A 19,204-nucleotide genomic window follows, 5' to 3' on the forward strand; every position below is an offset into this window, starting at 1 on the left:
ATGAATGATAAACAGGATATGAAACAGCACTTCAGTCTGATCAAGGAAAACTGCTTTTGTCAAGTTCATAATTTTGGTTCTCTCAGGTCCTGAAAATATCTTGGTGCAATATTCAATGGGGCAAAAGAGAGCTGGTGCTTGGATCTTATGAGCCCTGACATTTAATTTTTTTTCTCTTTTTTTTTTTCCCCACAAAAAAAAAAAAAAAAAAAAAAATATAATCTGTAGGCAAAAAAACTTGAACTTTCTTAGCACCAAGAAATTAACCTGAACCCAAGACATCTTTGTGACACAAGGACCAAAAAGATCTTATTCGAGTTGTGGAGGATATTCTGTCATAGCACAAAATTTTCCTTCTGAGAGGCTAGGGATGCTAAAACCCAAAAATTCCATCTCTAAGTGTCCCAAAGGGAACCTCATGCTGCCAGACCCACTCAGACCCAAATCCTTGGAAAACCAAGAGGGTTTTCCAAGGATCTGTCTGCACAGACAATTGTCTGCACAGACAATTTCTGCTTCCAAACCCACCCTGAAAGCCACGCTGGTGTCCCAGCTCGCTGCTTTGCGGTTCAGCATTTTGCCTGGAGCTGAATCCAGCATCCCCGGGCGATGCCGGGAATCCTTTCCCCTCCGCTCCCGTCCTGCCGGGGGATGCTCGGGGAGCTCGGAGGATCTCGGGGCGGGCCTTGGGCAGGTGGGGGCGGGCAGAGCCTCGGCTTTGGCAGCATCACAACGGGCAGAGGCAGCGGCACGACCCGGCGGCTGCTGCCGAGGATGAGAACTTTGCGCTGGCTGCTGCTCCCGCTGGTGAGTGAGAACCGCCGGGGAAGCGCTGGCGCGGGGGGGAGCGCACATCTGGCTCCCGGCCACAGCTGGATGGCTCCGCAGCTGCCCCGCTGCAGCCGGGGTGGGGGAAAGCCCGCAGGAGATGGGTAACTTTTCTCCTAACGGGGAGGGGGCAGAAAAAAGGAGAAACGATGAAAAGATTAAGAAGAAAATAGAAAATGAGACAGCGATATTAGAGGGAAGGAAATAAAAAATATCCCTGAGTTAATGTGTAGACCAAGCTCCTTTCATTAAAATTTTCCAAACTCAAGATGCTGTTGATAAATGACTTTTCATTTCCATTCTTTAGAGTTGAAGTTTGCAGAGGACAGAAGAGCATTCCCAAATCAGAGTGGCTGTAGCAGGGCTTCAGACAGACAGAAGGGGACAGGTCGCTGTCCCAGCTGTCCTGAGAAAGGCAACTTTGCAGGACAAAGAGGATAGCTAGAAAAGAATTGCTCCTCCTGATGGATGGGGGACATTTACCTCTCTGAGAGGGCAGGGATGTTTTGAGAGCTGAAGGTTTCTGGTGCTTTCAGAGCTGAAGTTTTCTGGTGCTTTCAGAGCTGAAGGTTTCCAGTGTCACCAAGCAGGAGCACAAAGTGTCTGTGTGCATTGAGGGCAGCAGGTGAGCCTGTGCCACTGGACATCAGGGAAGATGGATGAGCACAGGGACATAATCCAGGCACAGCCATCCCTCCCTGACCTCCACACTCCACCACTGCTCCTGCCTGGGATGCTTAACAAAAATTAGTGCAAATCCAGGCTCAGGAATTTCTCTTCTTTGCCCTCAATCCTCAGCCTCAGGGAAGTGTTTGGAACCTTTCCTCTGGGTGTGATTACCAGGGACTCATTAATTCAAACTTTACTCATTTCACAGTGAAGTGTTCAGCGTGGGCTGGGATTCAGCAGGAGTCAGGAAGGAGAGAGTCACCTTCCCAAGAAACATTCCATCTTGTCCTGAGAGAGCCAGATGGAGTGGGGGCTTCTCTAGGGCCTGCTTTCCTCTGTGGATAACTGCAAGAGCCTAAATCCAGACTGATCCTGACCTTTCATTTCCAATTAGTGAGGGATGGGATGTAAATTTTCTCACCTGCACAACCCCTGGATCTTGTAGTTTCCTCTGTATTCACACAGATTTATGTAGAAGGGATAGCTTGTGGGTCCTTGCTATGCAAAGCTCACCAGTGTAGCTTTTATCATGTGTATCATCTTCTTTCATGCAAAACCAGGCAGCCTAAAGGCTTAGCCTGCTGCAGGTAAAGTGATTTTTGGCATCTGGGCCAGCCTTTTTTACACCTAATGGAGGCACAGCTCATTCTTGCAGCTGTCAGCAGAGTGGAGCTGATCTGGAGTGATGGATTGTGCACATCTGGGGGCTGCCATACATCATTTTAATATTGCAGCATATTGCAGCAGGCTGTGCCCATAACGAGAGGAATTCTATAAGCTACGTGCTCTACACAGCTTTTGGCCTCAAAATATGAGCATCAGCTCCATGTCTGGTGAGAGGCAGTGCTCTGGGTGTCAGTGGGGTATTGTGGCTCAATCTAGGTCTCCTTGCATCTTCAGTGGAAGAGTCAGGGAAGGCCTGAGTCCCCCAGGATGTACTGAGGAAATAATCCCCTCCTGTTCCAAAGGATCATGTCTGAGCAGAGAAATAATTCCTGTATGTATTCTGCAAATAAGTTATTAATCAGATATGAAAATAAAGCAGAGGGCTAATCCTGAAAACTTCCTCTGTGGAGCTGGGTACTCTTACCTCCTGTCAGCTCCACAGGGATGTATTTGTGCCTTGAAGAATAGAGTCCTTGACACTAAAAGAATTACCATTCACTGGTAAGTGACAAGGAACAGAGAGCAGAGGAGGCTGAAATGCCTGAAAATGACTTTTCCTGTCTTAAAGAGTTCAGAGTCTCAGGAAGCAGAGGACAAAGAGCAGAAAAGACTTTGTCTTCACTGCTCTCCCTGCTGTGCTAAACTGCTTTCCTCTGCAAACAGCTATATTTCCCATTTCTGGGAAGGGCTTTAGTCTGATCTAATGAATGGAGGTGAGAATGGAAACACAGGTGGGTCACCACTGAGCTGTACAATCCCTTCAACAAAGCATTTCTTGTGCTAATGGACATATGGATCCAAACCCATGGCAAGATGCTGAGCTCCCAGTAAAACTAAGCTGGGTGTCTCAATTTCTGTGTTTAATTTGTGCTTCCTCTACCACCCTGGTCCCCGCAGACCTTCAGTTCCTCTCCATGGGGAGCTGGATGTGTGGAATAATCTGGTTTTAGGGTTTTTTTTAGCCTGGAGGGAGTTAATGAAGGCTCCTGTACAGGCAGTCACTGTCCTCAAACTGGTGTCTGAGCAAAGGAGGAGGAATCCTTCCCTTGTCTGCTTTCACTGATCATTAAGGGAGGCTTGATGGAGGAATTTAGATTAATCATCTACAATTAACTGTCTAAAATTAGGAATCTGGTCTAAAGCTAGTCATTGAGCCTTCTTCAGTATTACAGGGAAGAGATGGAAACACCCCAGGGATACAGATCAATTAAATGAACTTGCTGTAGGACTTTGACTTCCAGGTTCCAGGACTTTGGGATTAGATAACATGAATCCCACCTGCAAAAAAAATCATACCAAAAAAAGAGAAATTTCTTTTTAATTTACAGAAATACTTGCAATAGTGGAAAATGGGGATCTTCAGTCATTAGTGTTTTTATTCCTCAAGCATTAGTAATAATTAAATGCTCTACCCAATTTAGCAGAGCACTGATAAATTAACTTTTCTCAAGGTAATCCTAATTACACAGCATTCATAAACAAAATAAATTAGTGTGGCTGTGTTTTCTCATAAAGAATACCTATGAGTGAATAAATATAATGATATACATGGATAAATATGTATAGCAAGTGCTGTTCTCTGTAAGGTTATGGAGTTAAACACAGTCATATAAATACAGTCCAATCCACAGAAGAGCATTCAGGAATTGCTTCAATGTCTTGAAAACAATATTGAAAATATGTAAATATGTTCCTCTAAATGACTGGGAGGCAATCAGTGTCTCAGTTTCCCTTCTTCCATAGGTAATCGAGTTAGAGAGAGAAAACAAACACAGAAAATATCCTCTAGGTAGTCATTTTCAACCAAAAAGACTCATGAAATAATCTGTTTTACTGGCTGAAGAAAAAGATTGGAAATGAGGTTTTAGCTTTGGGGTTGGAAGCTTCTGGGATCAGGGTGGTGTCAGGGCTGGAGGCTGAGGGCAGGACTTTGTGTGAGAGCTGAATTCAGGGCTGGGCACTGGAGCTCTGTCCCTGCTGGGGTCACCTGGGGCTTTTCAGAGCCCACAGTGGCTTGGGGATGGTGGAAAAAACCTAGATGGATGCAACTGAGTTGAGTTGAGAGTTTTACTGCATGAGAAATCTTTATTTTTTATGGTTTCTTCTTTTCTGACGGGACACAACACTACGCACATAGCATTATAAATATCCCAGAATTACTCATAGGCCAGGGCTTGGACAGGAAGGTTTTTAGGGAAGTGACTGGGAACGTGGCTGTGAGATGGACAGGAGCTCATGGAGCTCAGGGTGGGCCCCACATCCCTCCAAATCACATGTGAAAATCAGCTGCGGTGTCCTGCACTCCCCAGGCTCAGAGATTTTTAATTGGAACTTGGCTTTTTGAGGAGCTAGGCAGAGGGAAGGTTTAGATGGGACACATTCAACAGACTGGGAAGTTTATGAAAAAGTCTGAGGTTTTCTTTGTATGTTGTTCAACTTCTCTTCAGCTTTTTATTTTTTCCTCCATCCTAAAAGCCTTTCCCGCCCATTAAAATTTCACTGAAAAAATGTGTGTATTTCAAAGCATATCCTGATTCTCCTGCCTGATGTCTTTGGCAATCCTGGCCAACTTTCAGGACTAACTGAACACTTCATTCCACACTTAAAAATGGGGATGCAGGAGTTGTCCTTGCTGTGCTTTTCAGTATTCTAAAATACCAGGTGAGTTTTAATCCTCCAGGGTGTGAATCTGTGTGTGACATGAATGGCAGACAACTCCGTGTGAGGGAAAACTAAAATATTCAGGCATCAGAGTCATATCAGAAGAAGTGGGGAAGCACAGACAGTAGGGACTGGGAGCAGAGGATTAATTTCAGAGCATATCTGAGATGGGATCTGAGTGAATGCAAGCTGAGGAGGCAGAGGCAGAAAGAACAGTGATGAATATTCTCAGTCAATGATTTATGTACTTGACGTAAAACCTATTTGTGAGGCTTTAGGATTGCAGGGCATGGGAAGCTGAAACAGATCACTGGAAAGAGCCTTCAAGTTCTTGAAGCCTTCTCATCTTGTCAATGAACTCAGCCAATTCTTCGAGCTTTGATTAATTTTCAAAAAAAGGCTGAGTGTTACTGCTGGCTCTTTGATCCCGTGGAATTGCTTTTTCAAAGGTGAATAATATATTCAGTGCCCAGCTTTGAAGCACTTCCCTAATTTTCAGAGAGCATAGAAAATGTCCTTACTTTTCCCCAAGTGTGCTAATGAACTTCTTAATGATGAAGATCTGTCTTTTGTGTGACATCTAAATTATAGTTTTTCTACCCCCACAGCAGCTTAGGGGCACCATTTTTGAATGGACTCTCAGGAAAGATTGCTTTTAATTAAATTGCACGAAGTGTGGCGTGAGGATATTGCTATAAATATCCTCCCAGTGCTTGCTAAATCTCCTGTTGCCCAACATAAGTATATTAAAACCCAAAGTACCATTACTTTGATTTTTCTGTGCAGATTTGAGGAAATAAATAAACTATCATGGAACAGAGGAAATAGAAAACAATGTTATACTGCTCTCAGTGAATAAGCCACTTAAGGTTTCAGTGCAATAACCTTACAAGATGTGATCAGAACGAAGTATAAAATTAAATGCAAGCCCAAAATCTGCCTCTAAACTGTCTCAAGTTTTTAGCATGCTCATGGTTGTCATAGGTAATTTTTTAGTGTTCACTGTGTTCCAAGCAAGACTGTCTTCATGATAAGGAGTCAAAACACCCCTGTGAACTTGACTCAAATTGGTCAGTAACATTCAATCCAGTAAAAAATATCCCTTTGTGTTATGATGCTCGGGAATGCAAAGCTCAATTCCTTGAGGACTGTCCACAACATTTCCTGAAATCTCAAAGTTTTATGTGTGAATCTTGGAATGAAAGCACCCCACTGTGATTTTGACTCAGGGTCAGGCCAGGTTATTGCTGAGATACTGGGAAATATTGATCCAAGGAATAACATCTTAAATCAGCCTCTTACACTTATTGCTGTGGCAGGGAACACTGTACCAGATTGGATGTATCTGCCTCAGAAAGCTCTGCTCTGCTTTGATTCCTAAATTTTCCTTTTTTTATGGTGAGCAGGAGCTACTCTTTTCCTACAAAAATGACATTTTGAGCAGATGCCTCCCAAATTGTCATAAAATGTCCCTGTACCAAATGCAGAGCTCCTGCTTTTTAGAAAGCCCCATCGCCCAACATTTGCAGGCAGATCAGAGCAAAAACTTTTCACTGAAGACACTGTGAGATTAATAACAGAAAATAAGGCAGAGACAACAAATCACAACAATGCTCTGCCCACAAGGCTTTACTTTAACTATACAATGGTTTTATGTCTTTCTTCTTCTCAAAGCCTGAGGAAAACCAACGAATTGAAGCATCATCACTGCTCTTGATTTCTTGTATATGTATAATTTTTTTTCTTTTTTTACTGTCCAACAGTAGGATTATTTTGTGTGAGGCTGCATGGTTATAAATTAATAACACCAGCCCCATTTGACTTCTGGTGGAATAGCCTGTGGATTACATCTAAAATAGGGCTTGATGTTGATTTTCAAGCACTGAAGTGTCAGTGATATTTAATATCTTCACTGGCCTGTGATTACATGTCTGGGCTCCTGTAGGTGTAGTCCTGCCTACCCCAAATCCAGAACCCAGAAGGAAACAACTCTGAGCCAGTGGTTAATTGCTCTACCTATGAGTGTCTGTGGGATTTACTCCAGTACCACCATGGGTATCAGAGAATCCCAGAATAGCTGGGTTGGAAAGGTCCTTAAAGATCAACCAGTTCCAACCCCAACATCTTCCACTATCCCAGGCTGCTCCAAGCCCTGTCCAGCCTGGCCTTGGACACTTCCAGGGGCAGCCACAGCTTCTCTGGGCACCCTGTGCCAGCACTTCCCAAACTCTGGGTATCGCTACCAGTGGATCAGGATTTCCACAAGAAATCTTTTTTTTTCTGATGATTTACCACATTTTCAGAGTAACTCCATTTACATGGAGCCGTTTTAGCAATTTCTCTGTTGAGTGCAAAACCAAGGCAATACCACCTGCCCAGGGGTGGGGTATGAGCTTCTCCAGCCATTGCAAATGAAGAACTCCATTTTCCCAACAGCTCTGATGGATAATGGTGATTGAAGCTCTGGTTCAGCAGGCATGGATTTACCAAGGGAGATAAGACAGGAGATGCAGTTTAATTTGAGCAGCAGGAGTCTGGCACACTCCCTCAGTGTCCCTCATTCCACCTGCCTGTGTCTCTCAGACTGACTTTTGGAGAAAAGATAACTCTTCCATCTGATTTCTTTTTCAGAATTGATTCTGTGTGTTTCTAGGATTCCCAACTTTTCTGGCATGAGGTGGGAGTTAATTTAACCACTCCTCAGTGCTTTTTTTCTAGGACATTTCAAATTTTGGGTGTGGGAATCAGTGATGTAGAATTTTTGTTAGATGATAGTTTAAGTGAAATATGTGGTCGAATGAGTGTCTGACAGATGTTTGACAAAGTTGTCAGTGCAGTGTTCATGCTTCAAGCAAGAGAGGGAGATGTTGGAATCCTGGATGATGAGAATTTTAGACTTTCTGTGCTGAAAGGCACAGACCCACAAGAGAACACTGAATTTGACCTGAGGCCATTGAGAAGACTTCAAAAATTGATTGATAGCACTGGGATTATGGGTGTGTAGTTGGTTAAAACTGTGTGATGCTACAAGGTGGAAAACTTAAGAGTTTGGGGGTTTTAGAATATGGAAATAAATATGAAGCAAGATGGAGGTTTTAGGGTGGAGAAGGTTGTTCTTCTTTACCTTCTTCTTCATGGGTTTGGGTGACGTTTTGTGATTGGACAGAAAAGTCCGCATTACGAGCTTTGAGGGATCAGTTATTGGGTTAAAAGGGAAATAATCTAGGTGTTCTTTCTTAATTGGACAGTTTAGTTGTAAAAGACCTTGTAACAAGAGGTAGTTAGCCATTTTGTGCCTTGCTAATGAAAAGCTGCCAAACTCATGGTTGTGAGGCTGTTTCACTGATGAGAAATAATCAACACCTGAGTCTGAACATGGAATGTCATCTCAAGTGTTTCAATCCTCACCTTGAGAAACCAATAGTTTGCATTTTGGGTTATGCCTTTTAGCATAACCTTTTGGCAGAGGACTCAGACTAGATGGTAGAGCATCATCTCAAACTGCCATGACTTTTAAACACCAAACCTAAGAATATTCCAAATGAAAAATTATCACCCTAACAGAATCCAGGAATTCCAGAAAGTAGAGGAAAGGCATTTTCCTGTCCAGCTGAATCCACCTTTATGAACTGAAATATTGAGAGATTTATGGAGCAATTATTTTGTTGCATCTACTCAGAGAATTCATTTGTTATGTGGGCAAACTGCAAAGTGAAATGTCTGCTTAAATGTAAAGTGATGAGCAGGCATCTTATTAATACCTGAAAAATTTCATTTCAGAATTGACTTAATATAGTTGAAGAGCAAAAAGTACTATTTTAGGAGTCACTAATGCTGATTTGCAAAATGTATTTTGAAATCCCCACTGGAGTAATATAAGGCATAAAAAAAGCACCATATCTTAACTTTCTTTTCAAACATTGCCCCTAATCCTCTTTCTATTCTAATATTATCATGGATGAACCATCTTTGGGGCCTGATAATTAGGACAAGTCTGTCTATGCTACTTTAAAACCCAAATGTAGGCAGAATTTTTAAAGGTTTTTAAAGATAAAGTTGTGCTCTAATTTTTGCCCCTTGGCAAATATCACTGCTGAGATGGAATAGTCTGCGTAACTTCCAGTAACATTTCTGTGGAAGCTAGAAGAAGTCCTGGTTGCTCTGCTCACTGAAAACATTTTGAAGATGAATAAATGAGTTTTCTGAGATTGAAAAGGCAATAAGGAAGTGATGTTTACATCTGCACTGACTTTTTCAAGTCATTAGAGGTTAAAAGGGCCTACAGTCTTCCTCAAAAACTTGTTGGAAAATCTTCAGTCCATTAAAATCCCTGCTAACTGAACCCCTAGCTTTGTCTTAAATAGCATAGGCTAGAAAGAAGCAAGCAACAAAACAAAACAAACAAAACAAGATAATTTCTATTCCACATAAGACTCTCTATGTCTTGGAGATCCCAATATCCCAATATTAATTCAATATCCAATATCTGAACACAGTTCAGTGGCTTTCTTTACTCAGTTTAATTCAGTTTCCTAAAAATGGGTGTGTAGAAGCATTTGAGAACACATTGAGATTTCAAATAATGCATTTGATACTTCTACACGGGGCTGACAAAATTAATGCAGAGTCTACACAAAAGGGCTGAGATACCTTCAAACATCCCAAACAGCACCAACATTTCTGGACTCTGGGTTACATCTGAGAGATATTTTACATCCTTGAGATGTAATTGGGGGACTGAGACATCTTTGAAATTCCTAAGGAATGCAAAAGAAGCTGAGATAAATCAAGTGTAGACACTTGACATGTAGTTTCTTTCTCAGAATTCCTTTGCCTTTGCAGAGGAAGCTCTTTTGGGGTTGTGAAGATTATTAAGAACATTAATTAAGAACATTAATGATAACATAATAAAGATCATTAAGAACATCTCACAATTACAGGAGTGATGACACAGGACTACAGGGGGCATGAAACTTTCTAGAGGGGGAGATGGAGGTCAAGCAAAATACATGGCAATAAATGGGACTAAATATCTGTAATTAATAGGATTAATTTAGACCCAATTCAACAACTTCTAACTAGGTTTCCATTTATCTGTGAGAGAAAAAAATTCCCTAAGATTCCCAGTCAAGTCATTAATTTTTTCTCATTTCTCCATTTGCTAAAATGGAAGCAGTTCCTCAGTCTAAGGTGTGTGCAACAACCTCAGATAACACATCCAGAGAATTTTTCAATCGTTCAGATTAAATTATGGCCAAGACTACCATTCTTTGAATAAATGTATTTAATTTTAATTCGGTCATGGAAAAGAAATATTTCTGTGGTCAGACTGTATTTAACTTTGGAGACTTGATGTAAATAATCCCACAGCTGGTGGATTCATCCACTTTTTGGCCAGTTGGTGAAATATGTGAAAATCCAAAAACTGTGACCATTATTTAAGTTCTCTGGGAAACAACTGCAAAGGAAAGAGGATAAAAATATCCTTCATTGGAGGATATTGGTGCTGCAGGTTGGAGAGGAGGTGCTGCATATTTTCTATTTGTAAAAAAACCAAAAAATAACTTCAGCTGGAGTTTTCACATTCATAGACCTCAAGATATAAACCATGAGGTAAAAACTGGCTTTTCTCCTTCTGATAATCACAGAAGTTCTTCCTTTTTTTTGTGTGTGTGGTTTTTTTCCTTTTGTTTTTGTTTTTGTTTTTTTAATTTATTTTTTGGGGTTTTTTTGTGGTTTTGTTGGTTTTTGGTTGGTTGGGGTTTTTTTGTTGTTGTTGTTTTTTTGTCTTTCTCCTGCCAAGGTTATGGGAATCCATCCAGAATGCAAAATATTCCAGCAGGTGGTCAAAGAGGAGGCTCTCTGCTCAGAACACAACGAATCTGCCTCACCTGATCCTAAAGGTAAATGTCTTGATGGGCATCCCCTGGCTTGGATTGTCTCACATTACTGAAGTGCTTTTATTTACATCCAAAACCCCAAAGAAACTCCCACAGAAGGTACTGAAGACCCTACTGAAGTTGTATCACGTTAGGAATCATTCCAAACTGGTAGAAATATCCTTTGGGGGGAAAAAAAGTTAAAGAAAATCCTAGTTCTTCAAAATATTACATTTTTTTTCAATTTTAGACATTATTTGTTTGCTTGTAAAGATTTATTGTAGTGGTGTTCAGAAGCGTATTGCCTGATACAAATTTTGAAAACTAAAATGAACACAAAACAAAGCCTGTAAATATATTTAGAAAGCTGTGTAAGGTGTCCCCCTTGGGGTTTTGGAAACATGCTTAGAAATAACATGGAATTCCAAAATGTTCAGACCCTTTCAAAAATTCTGTCATACTTCATTCTGGTCAGCTTTCTTTAGAAAAATTTGAAGATTTTTCAGTTCTATGAATTTTAAGATATTTGTTCTCTGCAGAGGAATTGTGGGACAAAGACACCTCATGCATTTGGGATAGAATTATTGGAACCACCTGGAAATCTGCCTTTTGCAGCCTGGTGAAAATCAGAGTTTAAGCCCAAAATATTTCCTTTGTCTTTCATGTTATTCTAGAATTTCCAATCACTTCCATGTTTCATATTCCTCTTCTAGTTTCCTATTTTATTTTGGTTCTATTTCTCACACACATTTTAATAATTTTTTTGCTATACTTTTGGACTTTAATTTATACACTTTTGGACTTGAATAATCCAAAATAAAGTTCAAAATACCTCTTGGACACATTTTGCACTTACAACACACAGTAAACCACCGCAAAAAATTCTGGTATAAATTAGGCATTTTCAAAAATTAATTGTTACCTGGATGTCATTCCAGGCATCTTCCTCTTCAACACAAAGATAATTATGTGATTTTAGAATCCTGTTTGTAACAAAAGAAATAAAAATTCCTGAGAGTTCTGTTAAGCTTTCTAAAAATCTTCAACCTTGTTCACTCTGAGCTTCCCAGAGCTCCCCTTTCCAACTTTTATTCTCCAGACAAGGAAAGACTTTAATGAAATGTCTGTTCTGGTATTTACAGCCTATCTCAATATAGTTTTGGATTCAATATTAGAACTGGGAAAAAATTGCAAAAAGAATTTTTGGCCTATTGGTAAATTTGTGAAATCTAAAAACTGTGAATAACATTTAAGTTTAATTTAAATTTAATTTATCTGAAATATTTTATCTGGAGTATAAAGCTACACTAAATAGGTAAAAGTCCATTGCTTGTGTTTCAGATTTCAGGAGCTCAGCAAGACAAATAGAGGGATCACAGTTTGTAGAGTCACAGAGAATCTGTGCTGGAATCAGTCTGTGTGACAGAGATTTTAATTTAAAGTAGTTCCACATTATTCTTGTACAGAGAAGTGTCCAGTGAATGCCACCAGCAGAACTCAGGGTGAAATTCCTCTAATTTTGGAGCAGATGTGTAAAATAGGTCATATGAATAGAGTCCTAACTCCAGTTTTTGTTTTTTCCTTCTCTATCTCAAAATTCTTGGATTATTGAACAAGATTTAAATATCCACAGTGTCAACTCCTACTGCAGTTGTCTTGGTGGAGTCTCAGGTGACTTGGACACCACCAGGCTCTTGAGAACCTTGGCATGAAAAATTCCCTTTCAGCCCCTGCACTCAGCAGTTGCTTTGCTAGAAACTGTAGAAGAGACTGGAAATAAATAATTTCTAAGATTTAAGACATATAAGTTCTGTTCCTGTGCAAGGTCATACAAATAGAATTTTTAGCTCCGCATTGCCAAGTGAAAGAGGTTTTTAGACCCAGCCCCTCAAATCTGCCAAGCTTTTCTAAGAAGGACCATTTCAGCTGCTGAGTGTAAATGTAGGGGCCACTGCATGTCTAAGTGGGACTGATATTACCTGGCTTCATAAATTTGACAATTAGCAGTTTAGGCTGCAATTATCAGTGAGAGCTAGGTATTTGCAGGGTGTGATTCATCCTGTCCTCAGGAAGGAGGCACCAATATTTGGGATGAATCAGCTGTGGAAGGCTCTGTCTCTTTCTGCTGATGACAAAGGGAACGTAGCTGAAATTAGCTGACATATTTGAGGCAATTAAAATTACAGCTAATGAATGAGGGCCTATCTTTTCCCTGGAAAATTGGGTATACCAGGAATTTCATCCTCCCGAGGGTGATGTGAGGATAATGCTGTGGGAGATTCTCAGGACTATCCTTTTGAAAATCAGTAACTTTGCTCAGCTACAGGCAAGTATTGCTTCCACATTTCAACGTGACAACTTCAGATTTGCCTCGTCATCCATCCCAGAGGCAGCAGAGAAGAATCATGGAAGAAAATAACATCTTCCAAACCAATCCTCTGCTTTATATCCCCCTTATGACTACCTAGAGATTAGTTTTGGTTAGAGCCTGATGCTTTTTTTTTTTTTATTGTTTCACATTTACATGCTGGATTTTTTCTGTGCTACCCCCACGCCCAATTGCCAACAGCTCGAAGTCTCAGTGTGATGCAGCTGTGACAAAGCTGTGATTCACTGAAACTTCTGAAAACCTTTTTTAGGGAGCTCAGAGCCTGTAGCACAACCCGTGTCATCAGCCAGCAGTCTCTGCTTTAGGGAACCTCATGAATTCTGCAGTCAGACCCACTCCCGGTGAGGGTAATCTCTTATAATGATGAGATGTTCTAGTTTGGGATGAATTTAATCCCTTTGGAAATCAATCACAAAAATGCCATTGATTGCCTAAGACTGGGACTTCAGCCCTTATTTCCTATAAGCCAGGTGAAATTGGTAGATTTTTAAACACGAAATAAAGAGGTTAAGACTGAGTTTTAAGTCTGATGCATTTCAGTTGGACTCTGTAATGAGGAATCTCAAGTAATGAGAAAGGAGTAATGAGAAATCTCAAGTGCTAATCATTATTCAATACTTTTATTTCGGTGGCTTTTGTTTTGACAACAGAAAAGAGCTCCAATTAATTTGACTTTCAGGTTGTGTCTGCTTGAATTTCAGGTATATTCTCCCATGAGATAAGGAGGGGAAGGTCCAGCTGGAATACCAAGTGTGAGCAAGGATGCATTCAAGGAGAAAAGGAAAACATTCCAACATTCCACTCTTTCATTTGCAGAGCTGCACGTCCTGCTGTGGCTCTTCTTGCATGTGAATGAGTGGGAAAGCCACAGATAATCTCATTATGGAAGATCAAATGTGTGATGTTCTCTGTGATTTTCTTTATTTAGAGACATTTTTTTTTTTTTACAGGATGTGCCAGAGATTGGGATGGCTTAACCTGCTGGCCCAGAGCCACTTTTGGGGAAGTGGTTAAAATTCCCTGCCCACGATTTTTTGAAGAATTCACCAGTACCCTTGGCAAGATTTTTTTCCTATTATTCTTATCCCTATTTTTTTTTTTAAATTTTATTTTTAATGAATTCTAGTAGTTGAGGATTCCTTCATATTTTCCTGATTTACAATGCTCTTATGTCAGTCAGCATTCAGTAATTATCCAGATACACATCTCAGCTTGGGGTCAATATTGACACTCTTGTGTTTTGTGTTGTGCTCTACTGAATTGTTTGATCCCTTTGGTGATGTAAATACAACGGACAAGTGCACCATGCTGCTGAATTTATTAAGGAATATGTCCTAGAATCAATGATTTATAAAACTGAACATTAATTAATATTAGAAAGAACCTCCTGGGGTCAGCCAACACAATCCTCCAGTCAGAGTAAGACCAAGATTAAAACCTGTATGGAGCTTCCAGACTGGAAAAGAGGGCTCAGGGCTTGCCCAAAATCCCAAAATATGTGTAAATACACGATTTGATTTCCTCTGTGGAAGGAATGGATTTGCAGAGTTGATTTCCCACATGAAATGCACAAGTCCCACTGCATCTTGAAATGACTGGGAACATGTCTCTCAATTTTTTAAAGGGTAGATATAGAGAATATTGCCATTCTTATAGCTAATCTTACTGAACATGACTCAACCTGTAAGTCCCTAACTTAGGAATCAAAGGGGTAATAAGAAATTGTTGCTACTCATCAAAACTTAAAGAACAGCAGCACCAGCACCCCTAATTAATTTTCTGCTGTGTTTTCCCATTGAAGGCTTCCTTCAGAGGAACTGTACACAGGAGGAATATTGGTCAGAGCCATTCCCACCGTACACCATTGCCTGTGGCTTTGATGAAGGCTCCAGTAAAGGACCTGAGGATCAGGTGGGAGTTTCATTTCCTGCTCCTGAACATCTCCAGAGCAGCATCTCCTGAGGAGCTGGATGCTCCACACATCTGAAAATTGCCCATTTTCAGTGCTGAACCCAAACCTTTTCGGTATACTTAGAACTTGTTTAACAAATTAGGCTTAACCTAAAGCAAGTGAGCAGCAGTCAGGATTTTCCTCTTCAACCAAAAGCCTCCTCTTGGTTAAACTCATGCTTAGTTCACCTGTCCAAACTAAGATTTGGGCTCTGACAGAGGTGATGTAAATCCTCATCATGAACACATCTCCTGGGGAAACCCTACCCATCAGTCCTCAAGGATTTTTTTCAGGGAAAATTTCTTTGGATCACAAATAGGAACACAAAATTCCAAAGGAATTTTCCTTACAGAATTCCAGAATTTTCCTTACAAAATTGCAAAATACAAATTTCCTATTTGTATTCTTTTCCAGATTTTCTTTGAGTCATAGGAAAAAAATATTTCTTAACTTTATAGCCTGGTGGTCAACACACATCCTTAGGAGGGAATTCTTGGATACCATTGAGTATTTCCACACTGTATCTCAGCTATTCAGTGGAGCAGGATGTGAATATTTTTTTTTCTCTGAAAATCAACGTTCATGCTCAATTAAGTTTCAGAATTTCTTTCACATCCACATCTTGATTTGATTTAAATTTACAGATTCCTTCTCATCGTACTGGTGTTCATATCTAGAGCTCATTGACTTCCTAAAAATAAGAATATTTGTACTTTACACTTTGGGGCATAATAAATGTTTTTAAAGCTTAAACAAATGCTTAGAAAATGCGCTTAAATTAAATACTTTTAAACAACCACTTAAAAGCCTTCTAGAAAGATGCTGGAAATAATCTGAACAGTTCAGAGGGATGTAAATTCATAAAAGGATGTGTATTCTAGAGCACAGATCTCCAGCCCCCATGGGTTTCTCCCACAGGGCTAAATTCACTCCCCAGGGGTTTTCTGCAAGCAGTCCCTGGATTATGCTAAGCCAGGTGTAATTTCTGGCTGGTCTGGGCTAAAATCAAGCTAGCAACCATATTTCTATTTCACAATGATAGCAGATTTCTGCACAGGGCTGCTGTCTGTGCTCTGCCTGTGTTTAGTTTGTAATTCCAGTCAAATCCGCAATGTTTGACTACAAAAGGAAGATAAAATCAGCAATCTCTGCTACACTGCACACATAGGGAAGTGAGTAGAAAATCTCAATTTTGTCCTAATAGAACCACTTGCTATGTATTTTGTATGTGCAGTGAGCACTTTTTATGTCCTTTATATTTACTGTTGTTTCTTAATCCATCCTGCAAAACCAGATAAAATATTTGAAACACTTTATTATTAAATTAAATAACCTCTTTTCTATTTTTCATCTGTGTTTTTAAAATACTGTATAAATGATCAGGGCTATTGCAGAAACACCAGGATTATTCAAATCATGTCAGGGTTACAAGATCTCTTTATGGATCTATTTAAAATTGCTAATTTGTTGTCGCAATCTAGAATTGCAGCCTTTTGTATAAACAGATTTGGGATCAATTAGAGAACAAAGTGTCCACTGGGTTTATAAGGAGGAAATTTGCCTGGGTTCAAAGAATTTACTGTCTTGGGATTTTAAATAATTAGGTGATTTTGTAGTGAATCAGAATAAAATTTGCATAGGTAAAGCCAAGAAAACAAGCTTTATTTTTCTTAGGATATAGGATTAGGATTTGTTAGGATATAGATCTTAATTGAAAACAAGTGAGTTATAAAGAATTTACAGTGCTACAATATACAGGAAGGAATGAATTGTTTGTCCAGAGAATTAAGGACTGTGAGGTGATTTCCTTGGCTTTTAATTACCTTCACAACCTGATGTAACTATCAATTTTTCAGCTTTCTCGACAGCAAATTGAGAGTTGGATTTCTCTTTCAGCTATAGCTGTTTATGAAAATCAATACTTATTGAATTTGACCCAGGTCTAAAGTAACAGATTCACAAATCTCCCACCAGAATGTTTCACTGCTCCAGAGTTTTTATGCACTGACATGAGAAAAAGTGTTTATATATCACAGTTATTATTTTCCTGCAGAATATGCTCAGAGGGGTCATGTGAGCCTGTGGACTGTGAAACTTCTCTCCTGTGTGGGGTTAAGTAGGACTTAATAAAGGAAATACACTTTTGTTAGTGGTGGAGGGAAAATCCTGAAACAGAACTTGAGCATGAAAAACAAAGATTGTGGGACTGAGTGAGGAAAATGTGTCCCAGTGGAATGAGCACCCCAGGGTGCATCCAGCACAACCCCCTGCATTGGGCTGTGTCTCTTTTCCCCACAGAAATCCTATTATTCTGCATTTTGGTGTGTCTACACCGCTGGCTATGCAGCATCCATGACTTCGCTCATTACAGCTCTAATTGTCTTCGCTGCCTTCAGGTAAATGGGCTTTTTCTCAGCATGCCTGAAGACAATTTCTCTCAGATCCTCTGTGCTTTTGTTTTGTGGGATTTTTTTTTTTTTTTTATGGTTGTTTTCTAATCATTCTAAAACATAACTCCTTTGGTGATGGGTCCTTCTCTACTCGTGCTGCAGTGTTTCAAATGTTAAAACAATCAAGCTGGGCAATCTCTCTTAATCTACTTAATGACACCATACAATGGAAATGTTCTAATTTTAGCTAAATCTTAACATTTTTTAATCATTCCTACAGTGCACATCAGGACAAACTCTTCAGAAACTTTGTCCCATGTCCTGGGACCAGACAATTCTTAAATTGTCCATTCCCTCTGTGAAAGGCCATTGTTTCCATAACTGAAAGCTATAGAAAAGAGATTTAATTAAATTTCAATGCTTCATTTGATTATGTTGGTTATTAGGAAGTGGATCTGGGGTTTGGTTGAGCAGAGCACAGAGCAGCTCCCTGGCTGGGTTGGCAGTCTCAGAGGTCATGGCCCTTACAGAGGGACCCAGGAGCTCGAGGCTGATGTGTCCAAACCTTGAGGGAGATTCCTTCAGCTCAAGGCAAAACGTGCACAGGGCAGTCTAGGGAAAGGGAGTCGCAGGAATATTGGGCTGGAAAAGACATTTATGATCATTAAGTCCAACCATTAACCCCGGATTGCTGAGTCCATCACTAACCCATGACCCCAAGCACCACAGCTAAGTGTGTTTTAAATTCCCACAGAGATGGGGACTCAACTGATTCCTAAAGAGGCTACCTGGAACAGAGGCTAGGCAGAGTTAAAGGAACAAAGTAGGGATTTATTAAAAAGGCCTTCAAAGGATACACCTTGGGCAGCACGAGAGCCTGGCCAAGGCTCCACCCAAAATGAACCAAAGACAGATTCTGGGACACGAGTTTTCACAGTTTTATAAATTTTGGTCCATTCCATATTGGGATTAATTGTCCAATTACAGCTTCAGGTTGTGCAGTCCCATCCTCTCAGTTTGCTCTCCTCCATTCCCTGCTGTTTGTACTCTTTGGGCCTGAAGCTGCAGCAGTGTCCTTGGTTCTCAGGCTGGAAAAGGATTGCTTGGTGTGACTGAACTGTGAGGAGAGCTTGCTAATGCTTTATATGAAGTTCAGAGTTATATACCAATGAGAATTTACTCACACCTTATATGAAGTTCAGAGTTCTGTACCAATGCAGTACAGAATCTGGAAAATACAAAAGCTAAAACTCAAGGCATCACAGCCACTTCCCCGGGCAGCCTGTGCCAGTATTGACAACCATTTCCATAAAGATATTTTCCCTAATATCCAGTGTCAACCTCCTCTGCCACAACCTGGGGCCTTCTCCTCTTGTTACCTGGGGGAGAGCCCAGCTCCATCGGGCTGTCCCCTCCTGGCAGGAGTTGTGCAGAGCCAGGAGGTCCCCCCTGAGCCTCCTTTTCTCCAGGCTGAGCCCCTTCCCAGCTCCCTCAGCTGCTCCTCCTCAGATTAATTCAGTTCAGGGCAATGCTCTGGAGCCATCCCATCACATGTGGCTGACAACAATTCAATCCTTTCTTTGGCACAAAGGGGCTGAAAATCCTGATGCAAGCTTGTTTAACAAAAATAATATTAAAAATAATTAAGAGGTATTATAATCCAGCCCAAGAGTCCCACAGTTACTCTCTGCTTCTGGCATTGCCTTTAAATGTGTGGTGATCCAAGGACAATTATCCTGGGATTTTTATTATCTGCTCCCTCCTGTCTCGC

General features: G+C 40.4%; 1 protein-coding gene across 1 annotated transcript in view; it reads left to right on the forward strand.

Annotated features, from left to right (window-relative positions):
• Positions 1–509: 509 nt before the first annotated feature.
• LOC110474504 (vasoactive intestinal polypeptide receptor 1) overlaps positions 510–19,204 on the forward strand; it is a 39,978-nt gene continuing 21,283 nt past the window's right edge. The window contains exons 1-5 of the mRNA XM_021537953.4: positions 510–807; positions 10,628–10,727; positions 14,043–14,150; positions 14,894–15,003; positions 17,342–17,439. Of these exons, the coding sequence (XP_021393628.4) occupies positions 610–807; positions 10,628–10,727; positions 14,043–14,150; positions 14,894–15,003; positions 17,342–17,439 (614 nt within the window). The 5' untranslated portion in view covers positions 510–609. The remainder of the gene's footprint in view (positions 808–10,627; positions 10,728–14,042; positions 14,151–14,893; positions 15,004–17,341; positions 17,440–19,204) is intronic.

Source organism: Lonchura striata, chromosome 2, assembly GCF_050655825.1.
Source record: "Lonchura striata isolate lonStrDom1 chromosome 2, ASM5065582v1, whole genome shotgun sequence".
Lineage (NCBI taxonomy): Eukaryota > Metazoa > Chordata > Aves > Passeriformes > Estrildidae > Lonchura > Lonchura striata.